The sequence below is a fragment of the Mus pahari genome, chromosome 21, assembly GCF_900095145.1.
Source record: "Mus pahari chromosome 21, PAHARI_EIJ_v1.1, whole genome shotgun sequence".
Classification (NCBI taxonomy): domain Eukaryota; kingdom Metazoa; phylum Chordata; class Mammalia; order Rodentia; family Muridae; genus Mus; species Mus pahari.
The window spans coordinates 29,920,636-29,934,949 of NC_034610.1; the positions used below are offsets into that span (position 1 = coordinate 29,920,636).

At 40.3% G+C, this 14,314-nt stretch overlaps 1 protein-coding gene across 10 annotated transcripts in view; it reads right to left on the minus strand.

Annotated features, from left to right (window-relative positions):
- Positions 1-14,314, minus strand: part of Syne1 (spectrin repeat containing nuclear envelope protein 1) — a 493,437-nt gene that overhangs the window by 233,901 nt on the left and 245,222 nt on the right. For all 10 annotated transcript variants that reach the window (XM_029532807.1, XM_029532801.1, XM_029532799.1 and 7 more), the window contains 3 exons: positions 8,140-8,276; positions 7,485-7,662; positions 4,681-4,863 (listed from right to left, as the gene is read on the minus strand). In XM_029532807.1, coding sequence (XP_029388667.1) covers positions 4,681-4,863; positions 7,485-7,662; positions 8,140-8,276 — 498 coding nt within the window. The remainder of the gene's footprint in view (positions 1-4,680; positions 4,864-7,484; positions 7,663-8,139; positions 8,277-14,314) is intronic.

Below are 14,314 nucleotides of genomic sequence, written 5' to 3' on the forward strand. Positions count from 1 at the left end.
GAGAGAGAGAGAGAGAGAGAGAGAGAGAGAGAGAGAGAGAGAGAGAGAGAGAGAATCTCCAGCCCTCACTTGGCATCCTTTAAGAGTGTTTAGGTCTTCACTTTCAGGCTACACAACCACTTTCTTTAATTCTCTGAATAGCTCATTTCTACTTCTGTGCTTTTGACTTTTTTAAGCACAAGCTCAATCATAATCAGGGTCGGGCTGTGCATTCCCATCTGATGCTGCTATGCCTAGCCTGTAGCCTGAGACTATAAGTTCCACAATGGAAGGGCTCATGTCTCATGTTTCCTGGAATATACCCTGTTTCCTTATAGGAATGATCCAGCACTGGTAAGAACTAACTAATGATAGGATAAGTAGCACTATATATAAACACACATGCACATGTAACTCATATGTTTATTATGCTGTATATGTGTCTGTGTGGATGTTTATGTGAATGTAAGCACGTATGTGAGGGTATACACGTACATGAATGTGTTCCTGTGACGTCAACGTCTTGAGAACTTTTTCCATGATTGCTTTCCACCCTAATTTTTATTATAATTTTTTTAAGGATTTATTTTATTTTTAGTTGTTCACATGTGTATGTGTGCATCTGTGTAGGAGCATGTGCATGTAAGCACAGGGATTGGTGGAAGCAAGAAGAGGGAGTTAGCTCCCTTGTAACTGGCGTTACATGCAGCTGTGAGTTGCCGGATATGAGTGGTGGGAACTGAACTCAGGTCCTCTGCAGGAGCAGTATGTGGTCTTAATCACCGGGTCACTTCCCCATCGCCTCTACCTTGTTTAGAGGAGAATTTCTCATTGATCTTAGAGCTTACCAATTTGGCTAGGCTGGCAAGCCAGTGAAGCCCAAGAACCCTCCTGGTCCCCTTAGCTTAGTTCCTGCCTTTTATGTAGGCGCTGGGACTTGAATTTAGGCTCCCCGGCTGATGAAACAAGCACATTACCAACTGAATCACCTCCCCAACTCTTTGTTTATTATGTTTTGAATACACTTATTCTTATTAAGAAATACCGAGAACTGCATGCCTAGCTCACAAGGATAGTATAAATATTACTACTTTCATAGATTATAGATTACAGCATGCTGATAATGTGCTATACATTTCATGGTGGCAAAGGAATCTATTTCATATGAAGTGCTAAATCTAATCATATTAATCTGTTATTAAAATTGCAATGTGGACCAACAAAAGATTTAAAGAATTTAGGTAATTTTACTAAAGCATCATCGGGTCCATAAAATGTTATCTGGGAAACTAATTGTGAAGACTGCAGAGCCTATTGGACATTGATGCAAAGCTTGCTCTGCATCTGGTCCAGGGTACTGGTAGAGTCGGCACTTGATCATGTCGTCTATGTTTTCCATAGGGTGATGTATTAGCTGCAGGAAAGCGTCAGAGAGTTTAAAATACATCACATAGGTAAGATTATCAAGAAGGATACCCAATAAAATGTAAGGTTCATTAGTACAGAGGGTTTGTTCTGATTTCCTCTCTGCTGCATTCCCAGAGTCTAGATTAAATCTTGCCAAATAAGAATTGAATAATTAAATGCATTTGTGAATGCAAGGCAGTTACATCTTCCTGTTAGTGCTGTTTTGTGGAGATGCTACACATAGAAAACCCTGACCACAAACTGTGGCTTTGCAAATACCTTTAGGAGTACAGAAGAAAGCTGGGTGCTTCATGTAAGCATGAAGTGACTGCGTGCTAACTGTAAGCATGCACTTGGCATGGGCTCTGGAAGCTCCTCCTGAGCCTCTGGATTTAGGCCTGCACTTTGTGTCTATGCAGAGGCTGTTGGCTTCCTATTGTGTGTTCATGCTGAAGGTTTTGCCCGGTGATTTCTCCAGTGACATCTAGACGCTCTCAAACCCTGTGTTACTATAACTGTATTTATGAACCACTGAGGCACAGGGCTGGGTTTGACCTGTCTCCATCACGTACCAGCTGTGGGAATTTGGCAGATCTTTAGCGTGTCTTCCCCGCCTTCCTTCCCCCTTCTCTCTCCTTTCCTCCTTCCTTCCCTCCCTACCTTCCTCTCCTCACTTTCTTCTTTAAGTTATTCGTTTATTTACTTAATTATTGACAGGGTCAGATTGGTCATGTAGCTCAGACTGGCTTCAAAGTCCTAATCATACTGCCTCTGTCTCTTGGTGTTCCAGTTCTGTACCATCATGCATGACTCCTTCATTTCTTCATCCACTCAACAGAGACAAATGATTCATGGTGATCTATAATGGCTTTGAGAACTACATGGAGTGGTGCATGTAATTGCCCACAGTGCCAGGCACTGATTTCTCAGTTCTGCCCTCTGTTGGACCCTCGGGCTTCTGTTAGCTGCTGTGTTCTGATCATTAGCCACAGATCACTTTCTAGGTACACAAAAGTGAGTGTAGATTGCTCTGACTAAATAGGTTCATTCCCAAGACTATATCTATATCTCCATTCACATCTCAGTTAACAGCCTCCTCATCCACTGTCTTCCAGATGAGACAAAGAATCAAACTTAACTTTGGCACTCCCCCCGACCCCCACATAGTTAATTGACAAGTCCTGCTTTGTTTTGTCTTGGAGGTGGATCGCCTGCCCTATTACTCTTTCTGCTATGTAGACCCCCACTTTCACATGCACCACTGTGATAAGTTTTTTTTTTCTGCTTTTCTGGCTATGTACAGTTTCCAATTCTTGTTTACACCACAGTGCTTTTCTGGCTATGTGCGATTCCCCGTTCTTGTTTACACTACAAAGTTGGCTTGTATATCTCCAGCTTTAAGGCTTGCCACTCACTCACTTAGTCTTTCTCAAGGAATCTTGAAGAAAGAAACGAGTCCTGGTACCCTGAAGCATCTGTTGTTTGCTTCTGTCCTCTGCATCTGTAAGAGCGCGTGATAGGCTTCATCCTCGGGGAAACTGTCTTGCATTCTTACGAGGGAAACTGGTCGAGAGTCAGAGTCAAGTTACTTGACACTCACACTTTTCACTGTGATTCTAGTTTCGGTCTCCATTTATCTCTACTGTTCCTCTGCCTAAACTTCATGTCTGCCTCAAATTTCTCAACATTTCCCACTTCTCAACATCATTCATGGTTTCCTGAATCCACGCGCCCAGTTCTTTCTGGAAGAATTACACACCAATCTTGGAAGAGTCAATGGATACCTGACCTTCAAGGTATAGTTTAAATGTCACTTCTCCGGACACCTTCCTTGACTTCTTCAGATAGAGTTAGTGGCATCTTTCTATGAGTGTGCATGTTTTATCCTAGAAATTCCTTTAATACAGTCATCTCCTTCATGGGAGTGACCTTCTAGAAAATGAAGTTCCGGAAATAGGATAAGACTTGCCCTCCTATTAGCAAAAGGTATACTACATTGTCTATTCCTATTAGGAAAGGAAGGAGAGGTGGAATTAGATTCAGTAGTTACACCTGCTATGAGGCAGTTCAGATCAACAAAACTGTCAATCTTGGCTACAAGAGACATTCACTATATAACTCTTAGTTTGAAGGTCACATTGCACTAATGATATTACAGGTCACAGGTAATTTCCAGGAATTTCATGGTTACCATCATGTTCAGTGGAGAATGTTTGCCATGAACAACATCTGCTTACAAGGGTGAACTCAAAGCTCTTAGTATAAGAAAGAACCAAGAAAGTGTATTTTTCCCCCTGATCCAATTCCTTATTGTAATTATAATCTCCTTTTTAATCTCGCATTTATTATGATCATCATCAAATTAAGAATCCATCCTGCCAGGAAATGTTTTCTTTTTTTTTTTTTTTTTTTTTTTTTTGATTTTTTCGAGACAGGGTTTCTCTGTGTAGCCCTGGCTGTCCTGGAACTCACTTTGTAGACCAGGCTGNGAACTCACTTTGTAGACCAGGCTGGCCTCGAACTCAGAAATCCGCCTGCCTCTGCCTCCCGAGTGCTGGGATTAAAGGCGTGCACCACCACGCCCGGCGGAAATGTTTTCAAAAGTACTATGACTTTCATACGTAGAAGAGTTAATACAAAGAACAAATGATCTCAGAAGAAAAGAAATTCTGCCTTGTGGCAGAGATTATGATATTCATAAGTTATTTTAGGAAATTAAATCATGTGAATGTTATCTTCCTTTGCATTCAACACCCCAAACCGGATGCTAGTGTGGGTTATATGAATTCTGAGCCAGTATTTTGTAGCCTTGCAGGAGTTTTTTCTGTCTATTCTCCAGGGAATAATTTCCCAAACTGCAGTATTTCAAATGAAATACTAAATGTGCCGCTCAGAAGTGAGGTTGGCTGTGCCTGCAGGGATGCGCGTGGATGAGCCTGTAGCAATAGCCGCCTCTTTGAAAGAAGCCATAGAGTCTTCAGGGCTAGTCACTTAAAGCACCAAGCTCACCTCACATCATCTGGTTGCCTGTTTCTATGCAAAATGGGATGACAAAAGTGCTTACAATCCCCGTGGGGCACTGAAACTGCCCGTTTCCCACCACCACCACACTCCACAAGGCATGCCCCTCCCCCGGGCGACTGGGCACTGAAACTGCCCACTTCCCACCACCACCACACTGCACAAGGCATGCCCCTCCTCCCGGGCGGCTGGGCACTGAAACTGCCCATTTCCCACCAACACTACACTGCACAAGGCATGCTCCTCCCCTCCCCCCCAACGGCTGGGCAGTACCTCCAGGGCTGCTGCCTTTTGGTGGAGATTTGCATGAAAACTTTTCCAGTCCTCTTTTGAGGTAAGTACTTTGGCCTGGACAGCTTGAGCTTTCTCTTTGGTCAGCAGGGAACTCAGCAGCTCCCCTTTGGACAGCATTGTGTTCAGCTTATGTTGCCCATTTTCACTTTCTGACAGAAACTCCTGTTAAGAAAAAGATAAAAAAAAATTAGGTACCTTAAAACACACAATGCTTTACTGTTGGGTATTCCTGTGAAATGTCTCAGTGAAATAAAAAAAAAAAAAAAAAAAAAAAGTATTACATAAGTGAAATGACCCAGGTTTCCCTTTAGCAATCCAGTTATGAAATATTTTATTTCCTAATACTAATTCTGAGTTGACCACCAAACATCATGAGCTATTTTATGAACTGTTACCAACTTGTTAAAAAAATAAACAGAAGAAGTGATCGGGGCCAAGAGATAACAAATGTTATAAAATAATCCCTGGCTAGGTTTAGTTTAGAAAAATAAATACCACCATGGTTCTGTATAATTGGTGTAGCTGTATCATGTCTTTGGCTTTGAACATCCCATCTACCGATGTGAGAATTAACACAAGCAGGTACGCATCTCACACAGCCCATAGGATAAAAACCAAACCACTTGTTCAGCAGAACACAACTATGCCCTATCAAAAGACCGCAGGAGAGCTTCCCTGGGGGAATTCTAACAAAGTGGATGCTATTAAATAGGGTAGGGAACATTGTTATTAGGAGTCTGTCAAAAAATAGTACCAACCCTATGGTTGTTCTTATAAAGAGTCAGTTCACTACATAATGACAACATGAGCTGTGGGCACATGGCATAGCTTTCTCGACTTCTAGGTTAATCCGGAGGTTAATTTCCCTCTTTATAAATAAGTATATTTGAGGTGTTAGAGTTCATGTCAATTAATACTTTCAGACATTAGAGAAGAAATGAAAAATGCAGCTAAAGGTGCTTTGCTTTTCCTGTTGAGTACCAAAAACAGAGAGACTCTGTGCTTTGGACTTTAATGGAAACACATTGATGAAGTTTGAGGGGGTGGATTATCCCCACAGACCTATGTGTTGAAATCTTTGTCTATGGTTTGGTGATGCTTAAAATGTGAGACCTGATGGGAATATCCTGGTGCAGTTAACCAGGCCCTTGAGAGATTTTTTTAAAAAAAATAATTGTTTACTTATTTATTGTGTCTGTCTGGGCATGCTTGCTGAGACAAGTGTATGGAGGTTAAAGACAACTTTCAGGAGTTGGTTCTCTTCTTCCTCCATGTGCGGGCCTAAGGCTCAAACTCAGGTCTTCTGGCTTGGCAGAAAGTAACTTTACTGACTGAGCCACCTCACTGGCCTGAAGAGTATTCTAAGCAAACAAACTGACCACTACCTAGTATCTTTTGCTTCCTGTCTGATGTAGCCTGTGGTAGTCTGAATGAAACTGGCCCCTTGGCTCACAAGCACTAGCATTATTGAGATGTGTGGCCTTGTTGGAGGAAGTGTGTCACTGGGGAGTGGGTTTCCAGGTTTCAGAAGCTCAAGCCAAGCCTAGTGGCTCACTGTCTGTTCCTGCTGTGTGTGGGTGTAGGACTCTCAGCTCCTCCTCCTTCAGCACCTTGTCTTGCTGTATACTGCCATGCTTCTCACCATGATGGTAATGGACTGAACTTCTGAACCTGTAAGCCAGCCCCAATTAAATGTTTTCCTTTCTAAGAGTTGCCTTAGTCATGGTGCCTCTCCATAGCAATGGAAACCCTAACTGAGGCATGGCTCTTTTCTCCTGCTGAAGGCTTCGTATGCCATTATGTACCCATTAGAGCTTAGTCCCACTAGGAAAGGACTGACCCCACAGTCTTTTCCTTCAGCCTTTAGGATGGAGAGGTAAATGCACTTGTTTGCTCTTTAAAGTAGGCTATGCAATCATGCAAAGTAGAGCAATACAGGATTTCATCAAGACATCTCTTTTGATGGATGGCTACTTCCCACAAGCAACTAGGCCAAGAGTCAGAGAAAAGGCTGTTGTCCAAAACAGGACTGGGTTTCACAGTCACAAATAAACTGCTGGTTGGATGTTTATAGCTCAACTCCCTGGCCAGGAGAAAAGTTGGAGGAATTTGAATGTAGCACATTCCCAAGCAAAGTCTGTCTTCTTACGTCATGAACTGGGAGTCAAAGCCATGAGCTAGGTAAGTATGGGCACCATTATTTCAGATCCCGTGTTCTGTAGAAAAAGCTCTCACACAATCCCGTCCTTATTCATGGTTGGCTGCATCTGTATCCAAATGCTTTCTAGCAAGAAATTCAAATTCCAAATATTTACAAAAAACAAAGTTGCTACAATGTCTTCTAAAAGTGTTGATATCTGGGTGGCAGCTGAAATGGCACTGTGGAGTCGTTGTTAGGGTGAGGGAAATACTAAAATAAAGCCAACCAATCAACCAAACATCACAAATGGCTTGCCCGCCTCAGACACAAGCCTTCTGACCTCACTGAGACACCTTTATTCTACCAACATGCTGACAACAATAATCGTGTATGCCTATCATGGTTGGAGCAAAAATTAAATGAAAACAACCCACCCAGAGACCAGTGTTATTACTCATAAAGAACTCTTATTGTTGTGTATATGAGCGAGCTAGTTTTTATTCCATTACTTCAGGGGTAGGCTTATCTGAAATTAAACATTTCTTAAACTAAACTTTAATCTTCAATGCACTTAGGCGAAGACCCATAGTCTCATATTGTCCTGACCCAGCATTGGCTTCAGCCCTGACAGCAGAGCTCTTACCTGGATCTTCTGAAGACTGGAAGAAACCTCACTAAGATTCTGAGGTAGATCGAAACACTTGGCCGTGGTGATTTTTGCGTTAACCAACCACTGCTGGAAGCTCCTGGAGGCCTTCCGAAATCTTTCCTGCAAAATCTGTTCTTTACTCTGGCAGCCCTTGGAAGCTTGCAGACAGAGACTGAAAGGGTGATTTGCAAATTTGAGGATAGAAGAAAAGGGACAAAGTTGATTAAAGTGACACGTAGCAAAATCCACAGTTCTTAGAAATGCGCATTTACCTAACTGGTGCTACATTTTACTCTTAGTTAATTGGCAGAGTCACTAAAGTCAGACTATAAAAATGTTCTGGCTTTTAACTCTTTTTATACCAGCTCTTACTATGTCACCTAGGCTGTCCTCTGTCTCATGAGCTTAGCCCTGCACATAAGCTTCCCGAGAAGCTAGAATCACAGACAACCACGCCATGCTCGGCTTAGCTCCTACTTTGTATGGATATATTTTAAATCCAGGCACAGCTTTATTTCCTGCCATTATAGCTGGAATTCTAGCTACAATTGAGACTGGAGCAGGGGGATCTTGGTTACACACAGAGACTCTGGCTCAAAGGAAATCCAAATGAAAAGTTATTTTGAGCAGCAGGACAGTTCATGCTCACCAGTTATATTCTTTAATTAAGCCTGAGACTTTCCCACTGTATGGACTCAGGTCCCTGGAAAACCGGCATAGTTCATTCAACTGAGACTTGAGGTCCTCCGTCATAGGCTCTGCTTTTTGTAGAGCATCCAGAATCTCCTAATAGAGAAAATCAAGACAGGCACTAAACTTTCATATCTTCGCACTCTGCGTGCATACATTGTAAGTTTTTAGTGAGGGGCAAATCAACACAGTAAATTCAATAGTAGGATGAGGTCTATTTTTAGATTTTTTTTATAGCCCATGATGGCACTTGTGCAATCTGTATCTACTTCAGGCCATGGATAGACACTCCTGCATCAAAAATAAAGCAGTAAAATGATTAAGTCATCAATAACTTAAAGTAAGAGCAAAGAGAAAATGCCCTACATTGTTTAGAACATGGACCAGCTAGACCGTTTGGAAATTGCCTATCATTTAAGATATTGAATGATAATTTAAAACAGTCATTCTTAATCTTAAAATGCTGTGACCCTTTAATACAGTTCCTCATGTTGTGGTAATCCCCCAATTATAAAATTATTTTCATTGCTACTTAATAAATGTAATCATTTTGCTATTGTTATGAATCATAATGTAAGCATCTGTAGTTTTGGACAGTCCTTGTATTCAGGTGACCCCTGTGAAAAGGTCCTTAGACCTGCCAAAGGGCTGTGACCCACAGGTTGAGAACCACTGATTAAAAAGAAAAGCAGCATAGATTTTGTACTTACAATATATGTCCCAGTTGATTTGTATGCACTATAGCCAGGGAACACTGATATTAACAACTTATTATAATCCACAGCCTGTCTTACTTACTAGCTCATACACCTCATAGTTTTATTCATATCAGATATCAAATATATACCAAATCTATGCTAATATCTGGTATGACATTTGAGGACATCCTGTTGCCCCATGAATATAGTTATCACTCTCCTTTGCAAAATGCTCATAGTGTAACTAATGGACAATATACAGATAACCACAGTTCTAGATATATTTAATCCAAAATGGCACCTTAGAATTAAGGAGTACAATTATCAAATTAAAGCCATGGTCAACTGAACTCCACAGGGTGCTTTGCAATGAGAGTATTCCTCTTTATCTAATTAATATCAAGGGACAAATGAGATCCTGAGTACCCAAGTCCTTAGCACAATGTCTGGTACACTTTTCAACAACTACTTTGTAAAATTTCAAGGGGGATAACAACCAAATATATAATGAGACTCTATCAATAGTGTCACCAAAACACAAAGATGTTTTTAAAACTGTGTGTGCACACATAAACACATGCATAAACATATAGTCATGAGCATACACACATATGCTCATACACACACACACACACACACACACACACACACACACACACAGTTTAAACTGTGGAAAAAGACAAATAGATGAAAAACCACTCAAGTAGCTATTGTTGCTACTGTTGCTATTCTCAGTGATATTTATCGAGAGATGGCCCACAGCCCTCATCAACATACCAGGTCTGTGTTGTGTTGTCATCCTATAAATGACATCACTCTCCTCTGGTTACTGTCAGAAGATTTGCCATCATACTATGGCCTGTAACTTTTTCCTCTGAATGAAAACCTTCCTTCCTTCAGGGAAGGGAAGCCTCAGAAGGCACTTAGGAAGGTTGTGGAATTTATTAGGCTTGGCAAGTTTTGAAAATGACAAGAATCACAAGACTCCACCCTTTTCCTCCCCACAAACTTAGACAGGCAGTAAGTGATAGATGGAGGAACCAGATGTTTTCCAGTACAGCCACCTGCAAGTTGAGCAGAAAGCTCTATGGATACAGCTTTCATGAGCTGTCTCTAATGCTAAGGTGAGGTTTTCAGTGATACAGCTGCTTCTGAGGTGGCCAGGCTTTGTGAGAATCCCCACAGTGCTCACTGTGTCACCCAGCTACATTGGATGGAATACTTTCTTTAGTGTGTCATCTATGACATATTTAGGGTACATAGATGTCTGCTCCTAACTCCAGAGGAAAAGTCAAGTCACACACACACACATTCATTCCTCGTTGGCTTCATGCAAACACCCAAGCTAAGTCTATTCTACATCCTAGTTCCTTTAACCACTTGCCTCCTTGCCCCCTCACATTCTGTCTCCTGGTCCCACTTATGTCAGATAATTTCCTAGAGTGGCATAGTCAAAGTGGCTCTCAAATAACTTCTGGTCTCTATTCTCTTTGTCTACCTTTCTCTTTCCTTAGTGTTTTCCTCTACCTCATCTAGCTGATCAAGTTGTCATCACGACCCAGGATTCAGTTCCACCACTGGATCCTCAAAGGATTCTGTGTAGTCCCTCTGGCTCCCCAAGAATGCTTATCTGACGCTGTGCTGGCTAGTTTTATATTAATGCAACACAAGCTAGAGTCAATTGCGAAGATGGATCCTCAGTTAAAACAATACCTCCCCAAAGACTTGTTTTTAGGCAAGCCTGTGGTATACTTCTTTGATTTATTTTTGATAGGGATCAGCCCAGATAATTGGGGGAAGTATCACTTCTGGGAAGTTGGTCCTGGGTGCTATAAGAAAGCAGGACAAGTAACATACAAAGGCAGACCTATCATAATTACTCCCAGCTTCTCAACATGGACTCTTAAAAGCTTGAAGGGCCTGTACAGATGTCTTACAGCCTCTAAGAAACCACAGATACCAACCTAAACATGATACCCAGCAAAACTTTCAATCACTGTAGATGGAAATAAAACAAGATATTCCAAGACAAAAACAAATTTAAACAACATCTACCCACCAATCCAGCCCTACAGAAAGCACTTGAAGAAAAACTCAAACCTAGGAGGTTAACTACACACAAGAAAATACAGAAAATAAATAATTTCACACCAGCAAAAACAAAACAAGGGAAGCACACACAAATATAAAAGCGCGCGCGCGCACACACACACACACAGAGACACACACTAACACCAATCTCAAACAGGAATTAACGATCATTGACCATTAATATCTCTCAACATCAATGGTCTCAATCCACCCCCCAAACCCACAAGATAACAGAATGGATGCAAAACAGGATCCAGCATTTTGCTGTATACAAGAAACATATCTCAGCAACAAATAGACATTACCTCAGAGGAAAGGACCGGAAAAAGTTTTCCAAGCAAATGGACCAAGAAACAAGGTGGAATAGTCATTTTAATAGCTAATAAAATATATTTTCAACCAGAATTAATCAAAAGAGGTAGGGAAAGACACTTCATACTCATCAAAGGAAATATCCACCCAAACTTATGGGACACGATGAAATGAGTGCTAAGAGGACAGTTCATAGCACTAAGTGAATAAAGAATAAAGATATTAGGGAGTTCTCATACTAGCAATTTAAAAGTAAATCTGAAAGCTCTAGAAAAAGAAAAGGAGGAAACATACAAGAGGATTAGATGGCAGAAAAGAATCAAATTCAGGGCTGAAATCAAACAGTTAGAAACAAAGAAAACAATACAAAGAATCAAGAAAACCAAGAGCTGACTCTTTGAGAAAATCAAGAGAGGCAAACCCTTAGCCAAACTAAATATAGGCAGAACAGTACAGTATCCAAATCATCAAAATCAGACATGAAAGGGAGACAGAACAACAGACACTGAAGAAAGTCAAAGAATAATTAGGCCTTACTTCAAAAGCCTGTTCTTCACAAAATTGGAAAAATCTAAATCCCAGGGCCAAATGGTTTTAGTGCAGAATTCTACCAGACTTTCAAAGAACTAATACCAATACTGCTCAAACTATTCCACAAAATAGAAAAAGAAGGGACACTGCCAAACTCATTCTATGAAGTCAGTTACCTTGATATCTAAAGCACACAAAGACTCAACAAAGAGAATCTCAGACCAGTTTTCCTTATGAACAGTAATGCAAGAGTACTCAATAAAACACTCACAAACTGAATCCAAGAACATACTAAAAAACGTCATCCAACATGATCAAATAGGCCTGATCCCAGAGATACAGGAATGATTGAATATATGAAAATCCATCAACATAATCCACCATATAAGCAAACTGAAAGAAAAAAAAACCACATGATCTTCCCATTACACGCCAAAAAAGCCATTGACAAAATCCAATATTCTCTCATGTTAAAAGTCTTGGAGACATCAGGGATATGAAGTCCATACCTAAACATAATAAAAGCAATATTTAGCAAACTAATAGCCAGCATCAAATCAAGTGGAGAGAAAGTAAAATCAGGGACAGGACAAGGCTACCCACTCTATACATATGTATTCAACTTAGTACCTGAAGTACTAGTTAGAGCAATAAAATAAGGATAACAAGGGTTTGCAAACGGGAAAGGAAGAAGTCAAAGTACAGGTATTGAAGATGATAGTATATATAAATTGATCCCAAAAATTCTACTAAAGAACTCTTATAGCTGATAAATACATTCAGCAAAGTGGCTAGATACAAAAATCAATTAAAAAATTCAGTAGCTGTCAGGAGCCATCTGTGAAAGGCTAAAGACTAGCAGATGATCTTCTGGAGATGGTTTCACTGTGGACGGTGATGAGTGAACCCTTGCAGTCAAGAACCAAGGAATGACATGTCAGGTTTTGATTCCTGTTATTGAATGCGCCTTTCTGGTCAATATTAAATTAATATATAATCCCTAGTCATTATTCCATCCTATTGGGCAGATTTTCTGCAGATCAATGAAGATATAGTGTCTTTTAGTGATGCTAAACAGACAAATAGATGATTTCTTAATTCCTAATGATGATTCTGTAAGAGTTTCTATAATTATACAACTAATGACTAAGCCATTTATAATATATTATTATTATTATTATTATTATTATTATTATTATTATTATTATTAAAGCCTTCTCTAATATGAATACTGCAATTAGAACTCTGCCTGTCTTCATGAGTCATGAGTTACTTGCTTCTAAGATAGAAAGTATGTATTTACAATTTGCAATATTTTCCTTAGGGCTGTAAAACAATTAACCAAACGCCATAAAAGAGAATGAATGAATTATTGTAGGTGCAAGGACAGAAGATACTGTCTGGATTTATTTATTGACTTAGACATGAGAATTATGGTTTTTAACTTCCAATGAACCTGTGGAGCTCATGGCAGAGAATGAATGTCTAGTCACATAACTACCCATAATAGTAACACCTGTAGACATCTCTATTGTAAACTTCTTATTCAATTCATGATCTAATTTTATGTTTAAACCTGTGGTGAACTTTTGAAATAGATACCATGTGATCATGCCTTCTGAGAAAATGTATAAGGAAATGAAACAAAAAGAAGACCAGCAGCAGATTAGAGTTTTAGAAATTAAGAGATTAGAGTAGTTTAGAAATTAAGAGGGCAGAGAGTCACAGCATATAGTCTGATATGGGGGTTTCCTCCTCTCTCTTAGAAATAAAGTAGAATCTTTTTTTTTAAGTGTCTTTTTTCTTACTGGGGAGCAACTTTTATCTAGCTGACAAGTTGACCTCTCAGCCTGAGGACTCAGCCCAGGGGAGGACCGATGGAGGAAAGAGCAAAGGACCACTTTACCTACCCAGCCTCCCCCTCTTAAGCTGCAGGTGTTAATATGCTCAGAGGCCTGCAGCCTCTGACTTCAGAGGAAATTGGAAATTCAGACAGGTAAGGTACCTTCTGGCATCAGAGTAATTTAGAGTAAAGGCAGGTAAACGGTTATTATAGATAGCAGCCTTAATCTCCCATGAGACCAAGTCCTGCCCCCATCAAAGACACTCTTTCCCCTCGGCTACCTTCAAGAGAGAACCAGAGCTCTGGAACTGGTCTCCACCGAGAGGACCTCCTTTATACGAATGACAAACAGGCTGAGAAAGAAATTAGGGATACAACATGCTTTACAAAAGCCACAAGTAACATAAAATATCATGTCGTAACTCTAACTGAGCAAGCGAATGACCTGTATGACAAGAATTTGAAGTCTCTGAGAAAGAAATTGAGGGAGATAACGGAAAATGTAAAGTTCCTTCTTGTTCATGGATCAGTAGGATTAACATAGTAAAAAATGATCATCTTACCAAAAGCAATTTGTAGATTTATGCAATTCCCATAAAAATTCTTTACAGACCTTCTTTTGGGGGGGAGCTGGGGCATTCAAGACAGGGTTTCTCTGT